This window comes from Cherax quadricarinatus, unplaced genomic scaffold (genome assembly GCF_038502225.1).
Source record: "Cherax quadricarinatus isolate ZL_2023a unplaced genomic scaffold, ASM3850222v1 Contig242, whole genome shotgun sequence".
Lineage (NCBI taxonomy): Eukaryota > Metazoa > Arthropoda > Malacostraca > Decapoda > Parastacidae > Cherax > Cherax quadricarinatus.
The window spans coordinates 6,264-20,000 of NW_027195268.1; the positions used below are offsets into that span (position 1 = coordinate 6,264).

General features: G+C 39.5%; 1 protein-coding gene across 1 annotated transcript in view; it reads left to right on the forward strand.

Moving 5' to 3' along the window:
• Nucleotides 1–3,120: 3,120 nt before the first annotated feature.
• Nucleotides 3,121–13,737, forward strand: part of LOC128686075 (uncharacterized) — a 51,619-nt gene continuing 41,002 nt past the window's right edge. Inside the window, exons 1-2 of the mRNA XM_070080239.1 lie at nt 3,121–3,905; nt 4,152–4,293. Coding sequence (XP_069936340.1) covers nt 3,750–3,905; nt 4,152–4,293 — 298 coding nt within the window. The 5' untranslated portion in view covers nt 3,121–3,749. The remainder of the gene's footprint in view (nt 3,906–4,151; nt 4,294–13,737) is intronic.

Here is a 13,737-nt window from a genome sequence, read left to right on the forward strand (position 1 = left end):
GGTGACTTCCATGGGCTCAGTTGGAGCAGTCAGAATGATAACAAATTCCCACTACAGGCAGCACACTCCACCAATATTCAAAATACTAAACCTACTCACCATACAAAACATCCATACTTACTACTGCACCTATTACGTACATAGAACACTTAACTCTGATATTAACCCTCCCCTCAAACATCTCCTTACCAACCTCAACAGAACACATGACCATAACACAAGGCACAGATCACTCTCTGATGTTCCTCGTGTCCATCTCACACTATGCAAAAACTCAATGCACATAAAAGGCCTTAAAATCTGGAATTCATTACCTGTAAATATAAAAGAAACACTACCTGTTTATAAATTCAAGTCTGTTAGGTAAGACACATATGCAACAGTTAGGTATCTTTATTTCGAAACGTTTCGCCTACACAGTAGGCTTCTTCAGTCGAGTACAGAAAAGTTGATAGAAGCAGAAGAGACTTGAAGACGATGTAATCAGTCCATCACCCTAAAAGATACCTAACTGTTGCATATGTGTCTTACCTAACAACCTGTCGGTATTTTATACCATTTTAATGTTCAAATTCAAGTCTCTTCTCAAAGATCACTTACTCACCCAAAAGCAAATAAATACTGAATAACTGAACCTTATAAATTGTATATCTTAAATGTTTCTCATAATTATATCACATAAATGATAAACCTAAGACCCAATCTAACTTTGTTATTTTGTAAATACACTACCTAACAGAATACTCCATTCTACTGAATGTACAGTGATGCATGCAACCATATGACCTGTCTTTGTAATACTCATTTGTGCTTTATTGTTATCTGTTTACAGTAATGTTTTATCACTGATTACATCATTGCTTAGTTAATCTTAAGTTAATTTTAAGCCTGCCCGTAATGCTATGCATACAAGTGGCTTTGGCATGCTGCTCTTACCTGTATTTTTTTGTACCTCTGTATGTATGTTCAAATTATTAAATAAATAAATAAATAAATAAATAAATCCTATGAAGGTAGTAGATGTAGAGAGGGAGTCAGTCACGGTTGGTGTTGTTGCAGTCAAGTCGCCTTGGTTGGTGAGTGAGGGGGAGTCGACCATGTTTGTTGTTGGTGATGCATTGCTCTGGGTGGTGAGGGGGTGGATGGAGCACCGGTGTCCTGCTGGGTCGTCTTATGGAATAGTCGGTTTCTAGGTGCTGCCTTGCTGTTCTTAGTGGTTTCTTCTATGAGTTGGTCTCATAGTAGTACAGGAGTTGCTGTGGTTAGGTGAAGAAACTGAAGTAGTTAAGAGCTTGGAGTAGGTAGTCATCTGGCAGCGGGGCTGTGCTTGGAGTTTGAGGGGCAGTCTTCGCTTCAGTCGGTAGTTTCTCGGTTTTTAGGTATCACTGTCGTTTATCTTGGGTCATGCTGGGTTCTATGTGCGTTAGTGCAGTTTTGATTGCAATTAGGCCATCATAGAAGTGCTACACTTTATCACTGGCTGGTGCTATAGCCTTTGTCGACTTGTGCTGCTTTAGTATCGTACATATCGTAGAATCACTAAAGAAGGCATATTCTCCCCTCTCTCTTCCTCCTCCACCTTGGTACTGTGCTACAAGTTCTTTGTTGAATTCTATAGTTTTCTCACCTTCTTTACCAAAGGGCTGGCACTAGTACAATATTTTACGATGTTGTCATGTGTTTTATGAATGTTTATGGTTCAATAGGTTAACCCTTTGACTGTTGTAAGCCCCTTTCTGAAACTGTCATTCTATGTCACAAAAGTTTTGGGGAAAAAAAAATTATTTTTTCATTTGAAATGATAGAGAATCTTTTCCCAATAGTAATGACACCAAAAGTACGAAATTTGGTCAGAAACTCACAGAATTACACTCCCGTGAAGTTAGCAGTCTCGGCGACATATGCGCATCAGCAATTTTGCCGACTTAGAGCCCTGTTTTTGGCCAATTCTGTTGTTCCAGTTGACCAAACTCATAGCTATTTCTTTAGAACTCCACTTTTTCTATCAGATGAGTACAAGAAACCGCCCATTTACCGATTTGAATTACCCAATAAAGTGGTCAGAAATTGCAATTTGGCCAATTTCACACAAATTAAAAAAGATGCCAATTTCAAAATAGGGTCCAGAATAAACAATGTAGACATTTTTGGCACTAAAATAACATATCTACTGTTCATTAGTCATGTCTCTAGGCCCCTCTTATATTACTATTGCTTTCTATTTTGATTTTTTATTCATACAAAAAAAATACAAAATTTACTGTTATGTAGACTACTGCATTATTGTAAAAATGGTATAAATAATATCAGTGCACTAGTGAAAGAATATTAGACTCCCCAGTTGATGTGTATTGGATGTGTGGTGTGATTTGCTTACTCTTGAACCATACCCCATACTCTTGAACATTGGTAAAAATCGAACATTTCCGCTACTTCAAGGTCGTTTTCATCATGAAAGTAATGAAAATCACCTTTGTTTCTGTAATATGTTTTACATTTTATCACCTGAGACCATGAAACGAGAATACAGTGATAAATACTGTATGAAAATACACCTCGAATTCGGCGTTTTAATCCAAAAAAACAAACGGAGTTTTTTTCTCATTATGCACTGCATGCTCTTGGATTTTTTTATGTGGTGCACACTGACCACACAGACCCATTCTCTCACATGTGGGCCTACCAGCTTTCTCCTGCTTGATTTGAGACCGCTAGAATTTACTCGTTTAAATACGTCAGAAACAGTGGCGAGTAAGATGTATATACATGACGTAAACAGTCAAAGGGTTATGGAAGCAGTATTGTTAGGCTAAGTAAATGATATTATTATATTTCCCTACAATATATTTGTGTACCAAACATTTGTGATTTTTCAACATTTGCGAGGTTCGTGATCCCCTAATCCTCGCAAATGTGGAGGGTGACCTGTATCTCCTCCGCTCCAGTGAGTGAATATTCAAGGCTTCAAGGCGTTTCTAGTAATTTAAGTGCTTTACAGGCTCATTGTGTGCCTTAAATGATCTCTGTATTTGTTCTAGCTTAGATATTTCTTTGTCTTATTATGTTCTTTTAAAATAAGGTTAGCTGACATAATTTTCCCAAATCTTTTACATGTTCCTTTCGTTGTATTTGGTGACCCTCTTGAGTTATGTATACTGTGTTCCTTTTGAGTTCTTCATTCTTTCCATACCTAAGCAGCTGGAACTTATCACCATTGAACATCATATTGTTCTCCACTGCCCACTGGAAAACTCTGCTTATGTCGTCCTATAATTTTTCAGTGTCTTCTACCATAGTGACTTTCATGCTTATTTTAGTGTCATCTGCAAATGATGATGCAAAATTGTGATGGGTGTTTTTATCTATGTCTGCTATGAGGATGAGAAACAGCAGAGGTGCCAAGACAGTGCCTTGGGGCACTGAGCTTTTTACCTAGCTGATGCTGGACTTTGCTCTGTTTTCTACTACTTTCTGTGTGTTATATTTCCAAAAATTCATCTGCCCACCTTCTCCATAATGCCTTGGCCTTCATTTTGTGCTCTTTGACTTCAGGATCGCATTTCTTAAATGCCTTTGAAAATCTGTGTAAATCACATACACATTTTGGTCATCCTCCAGTGCCTCCATAATTCTGTCATAGTGGTTTAGCAGCTGTTTAATTTTATCATGTAGCACAAAATGCAATTTACTAATGATCTTAATTTTCAGCATATGGTAAGGCTTACTGGAATGAAGAAAATCTCCTAACAATGCTAAATACTGTTAAAGAATATCGGCTTCTCTGTCATGATAGTGCAGAGCTGGAGAGGGTACTCAGTAGTGATGAGTTGTGGAATGAAGTAGCATCAAGACAAAATGCCAGTCACAAACTTCATCCAAGTAAATGTCTTCAACACTTTTCCTTGGTAAATACAAAAGTAATTTTGTTACTCATTAGTGAAAACGATGTTTTTTTTTTTTATATTAAGGCTTCTCCTTTATATTATATTAACTATTTGGCTCCACAGTTGGAAATTATATTTTTTCTAACTTTATACAATGAACAGAAAATGTTGCTGTATTTGTGATGTACATATTAATAAATTATTCTATGATATTTTATTGATAGTGATATGGAAAAAAATTGTCTTTTATTATATGGTATATTGCAGTTATGTCAACAGTACAAAAGTGTGCTGACTTACAATTTTCAAATATCGAAAGAAGTAGCTGGCAGGTCTATGGGTTTTCAAGACATTATAGAAAACATTTTGATGCCCTTCACCTGCCATGATGCCGATTTTGACATTAGGGGTGAGTATTCTTTTTTTTTTTTACAAATTCTTAACGATTATGTTGGTATGCCTTCCATTCGTTCATCTATTTCAGCTACCCTACAAAGAGATCAGACTTAAGTAATTTGGCCAGTTTCACACAAAATTAAAAAAGTACCAATTTAAAAATCATCTTTCAACAAACCAGCTATATCCCACCAAAGCAGGGTGGCTCAAAAAGAAAATACAAAAGTTTCTCTTTTTAACTTTCGTAATGTATACAGGAAAAGGGGTTACCAGCCCCTTCCTCCTGGCATTTTAGTCGCCTCTTACGACACACATGGCTTATGGAGGAAGAATTCTATTTCACTTCTCCATGGAGATTTAGGGAAATAAACAAGAACAAGAACATGTAGTAGATTGGTAGACAGCAACCACCCAGGGAGGTACTACCGTCCTGCTAAGTGACTGTAAAACGAAAGCCTGTAATTCTTTTACATGATGGTAGGATTGCTGGTGTCTTTTGTCTGTCTCATAAATATGCAAGATTACAGGTATGTCTTGCTACTTCTACTTACACTTACGTCACACTACACATACATGTACATGTTTATTTATACACACTCATCTGAGTTTTCTTTGATTTTATCATAAGAACATAAGAACATAAGAAAGGAGGAACACTGCAGGAGGCCTGCTGGCCCATACTAGGCAGGTCCTTTACAATTCATCCCACTAACAAAACATTTGCCCAACCCAATTTTCAGTGCCACCCAAGAAATAAGCTCTGATGTGAAAGTCCCACTCAAATCCAACCCCTCCCACTCATGTACTTATCCAACCTAGATTTGAAACTACCCAAAGTCCCAGCCTCAATAACCCAACTAGGTAGACTGTTCCACTCATCAACTACCCTATTTCCAAACCAATACTTTCCTATGTCCTTTCTAAATCTAAACTTATCTAATTTAAATCCATTATTGCGCGTTCTCTCTTGGAGAGACATCCTGAAGACCTTATTAATATCCCCTTTATTAATACCTATCTTCCACTTATACACTTCGATCAGGTCTCCCCTCATTCTTCGTCTAACAAGTGAATGTAACTTAAGAGTCTTCAATCTTTCTTCATAAGGAAGATTTCTGATGCTATGTATTAATTTAGTCATCCTACGCTGAATGTTTTCTAACAAATTTATGTCCATTTTGTAATACGGAGACCAGAACTGAGCTGCATAATCAAGGTGAGGCCTTACTAATGATGTATAAAGCTGCAGTATGACCTCTGGACTTCTGTTGCTTACACTTCTTGATATAAATCCCAGTAATCTATTTGCCTTATTACGTACGCTTAGGCATTGCTGTCTTGGTTTAAGGTTGCTGCTCACCATAACCCCCAAGTCCTTTTCGCAATCTGTATGGCTAAGTTCTACATCATTTAATTTATAAGTACTAGGGTTATGGGCACTCCCAAGCTTCAGAACCTTGCATTTATCTACATTGAACTGCATCTGCCACTTTTCTGACCAAGAATAGAGTTTGTTTAAATCCTCCTGAAGTTCCCTAACATCTACGTTTGAATCAATTATCCTACCTATCTTTGTGTCATCGGCGAATTTGCTCATATCACTAGTAATTCCCTAATCAAGATCATTGATATATATTATAAACAACAACGGGCCCAAGACTGATCCCTGTGGAACGCCACTTGTTACAGATCCCCACTCGGATTTAACCCCATTTATGGACACTCTCTGCTTCCTGTCAGTGAGCCATGACTCGATCCACGAGAGCACTTTTCCCCCAATGCCATGAGCTGCCACTTTCTTTAACAGTCTATGGTGCGGAACTCTATCAAAAGCCTTACTAAAATCTAAGTAAATAATATCAAATTCTTTATTGTGGTCAACAGCCTCAAAAGCTTTACTGAAGAAAGTTAATAAATTAGTTAGACAAGACCGGCCTCTTGTGAATCCATGCTGAGTATCATTAATCAAGCTATGCTTATCGAGATGGCTTCTTATAATCTCAGCTATAATTGACTCTAGTAATTTGCCTACAATTGAGGTCAGGCTTATTGGGCGGTAATTTGACGGTAACGACTTGTCCCCTGTTTTAAAAATAGGAGTTACATTAGCCATCTTCCACATATCAGACACTACACCTGTTTGAAGAGATAAATTAAAAATATTAGTTAATGGTTCACAGAGTTCCATTTTGCATTCCTTAAGAACCCTTGAAAAAACCTCATCAGGACCCGGCGACTTATTTTGCTTCAGTCTGTCTATCTGCCTCACAACCATCTCACTAGTGACTGTGATGTTACATAATTTATTTTCTTCTAGCCCACTGTAAAAATTAATTACTGGAATATTGTTAGTGTCTTCCTGTGTAAAAACTGAGAGAAAATAATTATTTAAAATCAAGCACATTTCATTCTCATTGTCAGTAAGGTGCCCATAGTTATTTTTAAGGGGACCTATCTTATCTCTAACTTTTGTTCTATAGACCTGGAAAAAACTTTTTGGGTTAGTTTTAGAATCCCTAGCAACTTTAATTTCATAGTCCCTTTTAGCTTTTCTTATCCCCTTTTTAATGTCCCTCTTAATGTCAATATACTGATTCATAAGATGACCCTCACCTCTTTTGATACGCCTATAAATTCCTTTCTTATGCCCTAGTAGATATTTTAGCCTATTATTCATCCATTTTGGGTCATTTCTATTTGATCTAATTTCTTTATATGGGATAAACGCTCTTTGAGCAGCATGTATAGTGTTCAGAAAACTGTCATATTGATAGCTCTCTTCGTTACCCCAGTCAACAGATGATAAGTGTTCTCTAAGCCCATCGTAATCTGCTAAGCGAAAATCTGGGACTGTTACTGAGTTATCGCTACTATCGTACTTCCATTCAATGCTAAATGTAATTGATTTGTGGTCGCTAGCACCCAGTTCCTCTGAAATTTCTAAATTATTAACAAGGGATTCATTGTTTGCCATAACTAAGTCAAGCAGGTTATTTCCCCTAGTAGGTTCTGTCACAAACTGCTTCAAAAAACAATCCTGAAATACTTCTAAGAAGTCGTACGATTCTAAATTCCCAGTCAAGAAATTCCAATCAACATGACTAAAGTTAAAGTCTCCTAGAATTACAGTGGACCCCCGGTTAACGATTTTAATCCGTGCAAGAGGGGTAATTGTTATGCGAAATAATCGTTATGTGAATGAATTTTCCCCATAAGAAATAATGGAAATAAAATTAATCCGTGCAAGACACCCAAAAGTATGAAAAAAAAAATTTTTTACCACATGAAATATTAATTTTAATACACACAAACTGAAAAAGGCATGCACACTTACATGACACTTACTTTTATTGAAGATCTGGTGATGATTGATGGGATGGGAGGAGGGGAGAGCATTATCTTCTTACTGTTTAGAAGGGGAATCCCCTTCCATTACGACTTGAGGTAGCAAGTCCTTTTCCGGGGTTACTTCCCTTCTTCTTTTAATGCCACTAGGACCAGCTTGAGAGTCACTGGACCTCTGTCGCACAACAAATCTGTCCATAGAGCTCTGTACCTCCCGTTCCTTTACGATTTGTCTAAAATGGGCCACAACATTGTCATTGAAATAGTCACCAGCACGGCTTGCAACAGCTGTGTCAGGGTGATTTTCATCTATAAAGGTTTGCAGTTCAACCCACTGTGCACACATTTCCTTAATCTTTGAAGTAGGCACAATGGATTCCACAACTGGCATAGGCTTCTCAGGGTTAGCCCCAAACCCTTCAAAATCTTTCTTAATTTCCATACTAATTCTCACCCTTTTTACCACAGGGTTGGCACTAGAAGCTTTCTTGGGGCCCATGGTCACTTATTTTCCAGAAACAGCACCGAAAACACTGTAATAATACGAAATATTCCGAGTGTATGCTTGGATGTTACCGCGGAGGCTGGCTGGTAAACAATGGGACGGGCGGCACATGTGAGGGCACATTGGACGCGTCTCGGACGAAAATCGGTGAGCGGGTTTTTAATCGGTATGCGCGGCAAAAATTTTGCGATAAAAGTAAGCGGTATGCGGAAAAATCGCTATGTGATGCCATCGTTATGCGGGGGTCCACTGTACTACATTATCGTGCCTTGTGGCCTTAACAATTTCCTCCCATAGTAGTTTCCCTTGGTCCCTATCTAAGTTAGGGGGACGGTATATCACTCCTAAAATCAGTTTTTCATGCCCCTCTGAAAATTCTATCCAAACAGACTCTGTATGTGTTACTTCAGACTTAATACCCGTTTTTATGCAACAGTTCAAGCGATCTCGGACATACAATGCCACCCCACCCCCCCTCCCAATACTTCTATCTTCTTGGAACAATTTAAAACCCTGAATATGACATTCCGCAGGCATGTCCCGACTTTTTGAATTAAACCACGTCTCAGTTAAGGCAAATACATCAATGTTACCTACACTAGCAACTAATCTCAACTCGTCCATCTTATTCCTAGCACTACGGCAATTAGCATAATAAACATTGAAAGACTCTCCTTTCTCTTTACCCTTCCTGCTCATTTCTATTTTTCTACTAAACCTATTACTGTCCTTATCACCCAAGGTCCCTGGCTTTTCAATATCTATCTCGTTCTTATTATTACTAGTTCCCCTAGAACTCGTAATATTACTACACTGGGACTTCACTGTTTTCCTGCCAAAACCCATACCACTAACTATTCCTAGTTTAAAGTCCTAACTGCTCCCTCCACTGCAGTTGCCAGTGCTCCCACCCCACACCTAGATAAGTGAACCCCATCCCTAGCATACATGTCATTTCTGCCATAGAAGAGGTCCCAGTTGTCAATGAATGTTACCGCATTTTCCTTACAGTATTTGTCCAGCCAGCAATTGACACCAATTGCCCTGGACAACCATTCACTTCCAACTCCCTTCCTTGGCAAAATACCACATATGAGAGGGTTCCCACCCTTACTTCTAATTATTTCTATTGCTGACCTATACCTGCTAATCAGGTCCTCACTCCTACGTCTGCCAACATCGTTGCCTCCAGCACTGAGACAGATAATAGGATTGCTCCCATTACCTCTCATGATGTCATCCAGACGGCTAACAATATCCTCCATCCCAGCCCCAGGAAAGCAAACTCTCTGTCTCCTACTCCTGTCCTTCAAGCAGAACGCCCTATCCATATACCTAACTTGGCTATCCCCAACAACAACAATATTCTTACCTTCCTTAATGTCTTTCGTCGTGTCGTTCCCAGTAGTCAACTCACATTCTTCGGGTAGCACTGAGAATGTATTGGATGTTTCCACAACAGTTTCCACGGCAGTCTCTTTCTTCTTCATCGTTTCTACCTTTCCATTCGTCTTCTTGATCGTCAACTTCTTTCCCTGCTGTCCAGCCACTGACCAGTTTCCCTTCTTGACCTGAGGACTCAAAACAGGAGGACTACTACGAATCTTCTTGTTTTCCTCGGTCAATCGCCGAATTTCCAAATTCGCCAACCTCAATTCTTCCTTAAGCTGTTGGTAAAGTTGCTCGATGGAGGGCATCTTGCTTCAATTCTAGAGAGCGCGCAAACAGGTCTTCACAGAGCCAAGTACACGTCAACACTGCGCAAATGCCAACTCAATCAGGAGCTACTGCGCAGCACATCCGCACGGCCCAATAGCGATGCTTTTACTTTTATATCCATGGGGAAGTGGAATAAGAATCTTACCTCCGTAAGCCATGTGTGTTGTAAAAGTCGACTAAAATGCCAGGAACAATGGGCTAGTAACCCCTTTTCCTGTACAGATTACTATAAAGAAGAAGAAAATTGTCAAAGTGGGATGTCTGAATGTGCGTCGATGTTGTGCGAATGATAAGAAAGAGATGATTGTGGATGTTACGAGTGAGAAGAAGCTGGATGTCTTGGCTTAAAGTGAAACAAAGCTGAAGCAGGTGGGAGAGTTTCAGTGGAGAGAAGTAAATGGGATTAGGTCAGGGGTTTCAAATAGAATTAGAGCTAAAGAAGGAGTAGCAATAATGTTGAAGGATAAGCAATGGCAGGAAAAGGGAGTATAAATGTACTAATTCAAGGATTATGTGCAGTAAAATAAAGGTTGGATGTGAAAAGTGAGTTATAGTAAGCGTATATGCACCTGGAGAGGAGAGAAGTGTAGAGGAGAGAGAGAGATTTTAGGAAATGTTGAGTGAATGCGTGGGGAGTTTTGAACCAAGTGTGAGAGTACTTGTGGTTGGGGATTTCAATGCTAAAGTGGGTAAAAATGTTGTGGAGGGAGTAGTAGGTAAATTTGGAATGCCAGGGGTAAATGAAAATGGAGAGCCTTTAATTGAGCAATGTGAAGAAAGAGGTTTGGTAATAAGTAATACGTATTTTATAAAAAAGAGGATAAATAAATATACAAGGTATGATATAGCATGTAATGAAAGTAGTTTGTTAGATTATGTATTGGTGGATAAAAGGTTGATGGGTAGGCTCCAGGATGTACATATTTATAGAGGGGCAACTGACATATCGGATCATTATTTAGTTGTAGCTACAGTTAGAGTAAAAGGTAGATGGGACAAGAGGAAATGGGCAACAACAAGTAAGAGAGAGGTGAAAGTGTATAAACTAAGGGAGGAGGAAGTTCGGGTGAGATATAAGCAACTATTTGCAGTAAGGTGGGCTAGTGCAAGTATGAGTAGTTGGGGGGTTGAAGAGGGTTGGAATAGTTTTAAAAATGCAGTATTAGAATGTGGGGCAGAAGTTTGTGGTTATAGGAGGGTGAGTGCAGAGGAAAGAGGAGTGATTCGTGGAATGATGAAGTAAAGGGTGTGATAAAAGAGAAAAAGTTTGCTTATGAGAGGTTTTTACAAAGCAGAAGTGTTATAAGAAGAGCAGAGTATATGGAGTGTAAAAGAAAGGTGAAGAGACTGGTGAGAGAGTGCGAAAGGAGAGCAGATGATAGAGTGGGAGAGGCACAGTCAAGAAATTTTAATGAAAATAAGAAAAAATTTAGAAGTGAGTTAAGCAAGCATGGAAAGCCTAGGGAACGAATGGATTTGTCAGTTAAAAACAGAGTAGGGGAGTTAGTAGATGGGGAGATGGAGGCATTGGGTAGATGGCAGAAATATTTTGAGGAGCTTTTAAATGTCGATGAAGAAAGGCAGGCGGCAATTTCATGCATTAGCCAGGTATGTATACCATCTTTTAGGAGTGAAGAAGAGCAGGATGTGAGTGTACGAGAGGTGCGTGAGGCATTACGTAGAATGAAAGGGGGTAAAGCACTTGGAACTGATGGGATCATGACAGAAATGTTAAAAGCAGGAGGGGATATAGTGTTGGAGTGGTTGGTATTTTTGTTTAATAAATGTACGAAAGAGGGGAAGGTACCTAGGGATTGGCAGAGAGTATGTATAGTTCCTTTATATAAAGGGAAGGGGGACAGAAGAGATTGTAAAAATTATAGAGGAATTTGTTTACTGAATATACCAGGAAAAGTGTACGGTAGGGTTATTATTGAAAGAATTAGAGGTAAGACAGAACGTATAATTGCGGTTGAACAAGGAGGTTTTAGAGTGGGTAGGGGATGTGTAGATCAAGTGTTTACATTGAAGCATATATGTGAACAGTATTTAAGTAAAGGCAGGGAAGTTTTCGTTGCATTTATGGATTTAGAAAAGGCATATGATAGAGTGTTTAGGGGAGGAATGTGGCAGGTGTTGCAAGTAAATGGAATAGGTAGTAAGTTACTAAATTCTGTAAAGAGTTTTTATGAGGATAGTGAGGCTCAGGTTAGGGTGCGTAGAAGAGAGGGAGACTACTTCCCGGTAAAACTAGGTTTTAGACGGGTATGTGTAATGTCACCAGGGTTGTTTAATATATTTATAGATGGAGTTGTAAAGGAAGTAAATGCTAGGGTGTTCAGGAGAGGGGTGGGATTAAATTATGGGGAATCGAATACAAAATGAGAATTGACACAGTTACTTTTTGTTGATGATATTGTGCTTATGGGAGCTCCTAAAGAAAAATTGCAAAGGTAAGTGGACGAGTTTGGGAGAGTGTGTACAGTTATAAAGTTGAAAGTGAACATAGAAAAGAGGAAGGTGATGAGGGTATCAAATGATTTAGATAAAGAAAAATTGGATATCAAATTGGAGAGGAGTATGAAAGTTTTCAGATATTTAGGAGTTGACGTGTCAACGGATGAGGTTAATCATAGAATTGATGAAGGAAAAAAGGTGAGTGGTGCGTTGAGGTATATGTGGAGGCAAAAAACTTTATATTTGGAGGCAAAGAAGGGAATGTATGAAAGTACAGTGGACCCTCACCTAACGATGGCATCGCATATCGTTAAATCCGCCTAGTGATACATTTTAACGCAAAAATTTTGCCTCACCTAGCGCTAAAAAACTTGCTCAACGCGATTTGTCCGAGACGCATCCACGTGCAGCCTGAGCCAGCCTCACTTGTTCCGTGGGTGGCAGTGTTTACAAGCCAGCCTCCGCGGTCACATCCAAGCATACAATCAGAACATTTCACATTATCACATCGTTTTTAGTGATTTCACCTGCAAAATAAGTGACCATGGGCCCCAAGAAAGCTTCTAGTGCCAACCTTGTGGTAAAAAGGGTGGGAAATACTATCGTACCACAGTTAGCTGCTGCTGCACCACTGTCAGCCGTTGCTGGACCAGTCAGCTGTTGCTGCACCACAGCTGCTGCTGCACCACAGTCAGCTGCTGCTGCACCTCAGTCAGCTGTTGCTGCACTACAGTCAGCTGCTGCTGCACCATTGTCAGCTGTTGCTGCACCACCATCAGCTGTATTACTCGAAGATGCGGAGAGTGTGTTGTTGGTATGGCTTAACATGAAACAATTACCGAGAAACGATTAACCCCAGAGGGTTAGCCACCCAGGATAACCCAAGAAAGTCAGTGCATCATCGAGGACTGTCTAACTTATTTCCATTGGGGTCCTTAATCTTGTCCCCCAGGATGCAACCCACAACAGTTTAACACCCAGGTGAACAGGAGAAAATGCCTTGAACTAGTGCTCATATTGGTGAGGTTAGTGGGGAGGATGTGGAAGAGTTGGTGGAGGAGGACAATGAAGAACTAACCACTGATGAGCTGCTAGATCATCTTCAACAGCAAGAGGCTACACCTAAGGAAACTGCTCCGGAGGAGGGGAGAGAGAAATTGAAGAAGTTGCCTACTTCAAAGATTAAGGAAATGTGTGCAATGTGGCTTAAAATGCAAACCTTTTTTGATGAAAATCACCCTGACACAGCTAGTGCAAGCCGTGCTAGTGACTATTACACTGACAATGTTGTGAAACACTTTAGGAAAGTCATAAAGGAACGAGAGATACAGGCTTCTATGGACAGATATGTTGTGCGACATAGGTCCAGTGACTCTGAAGCTGGTCCTGGTGGCATTAAAAGAAGAAGGGAAGTAACCCCGGAAAAGGACT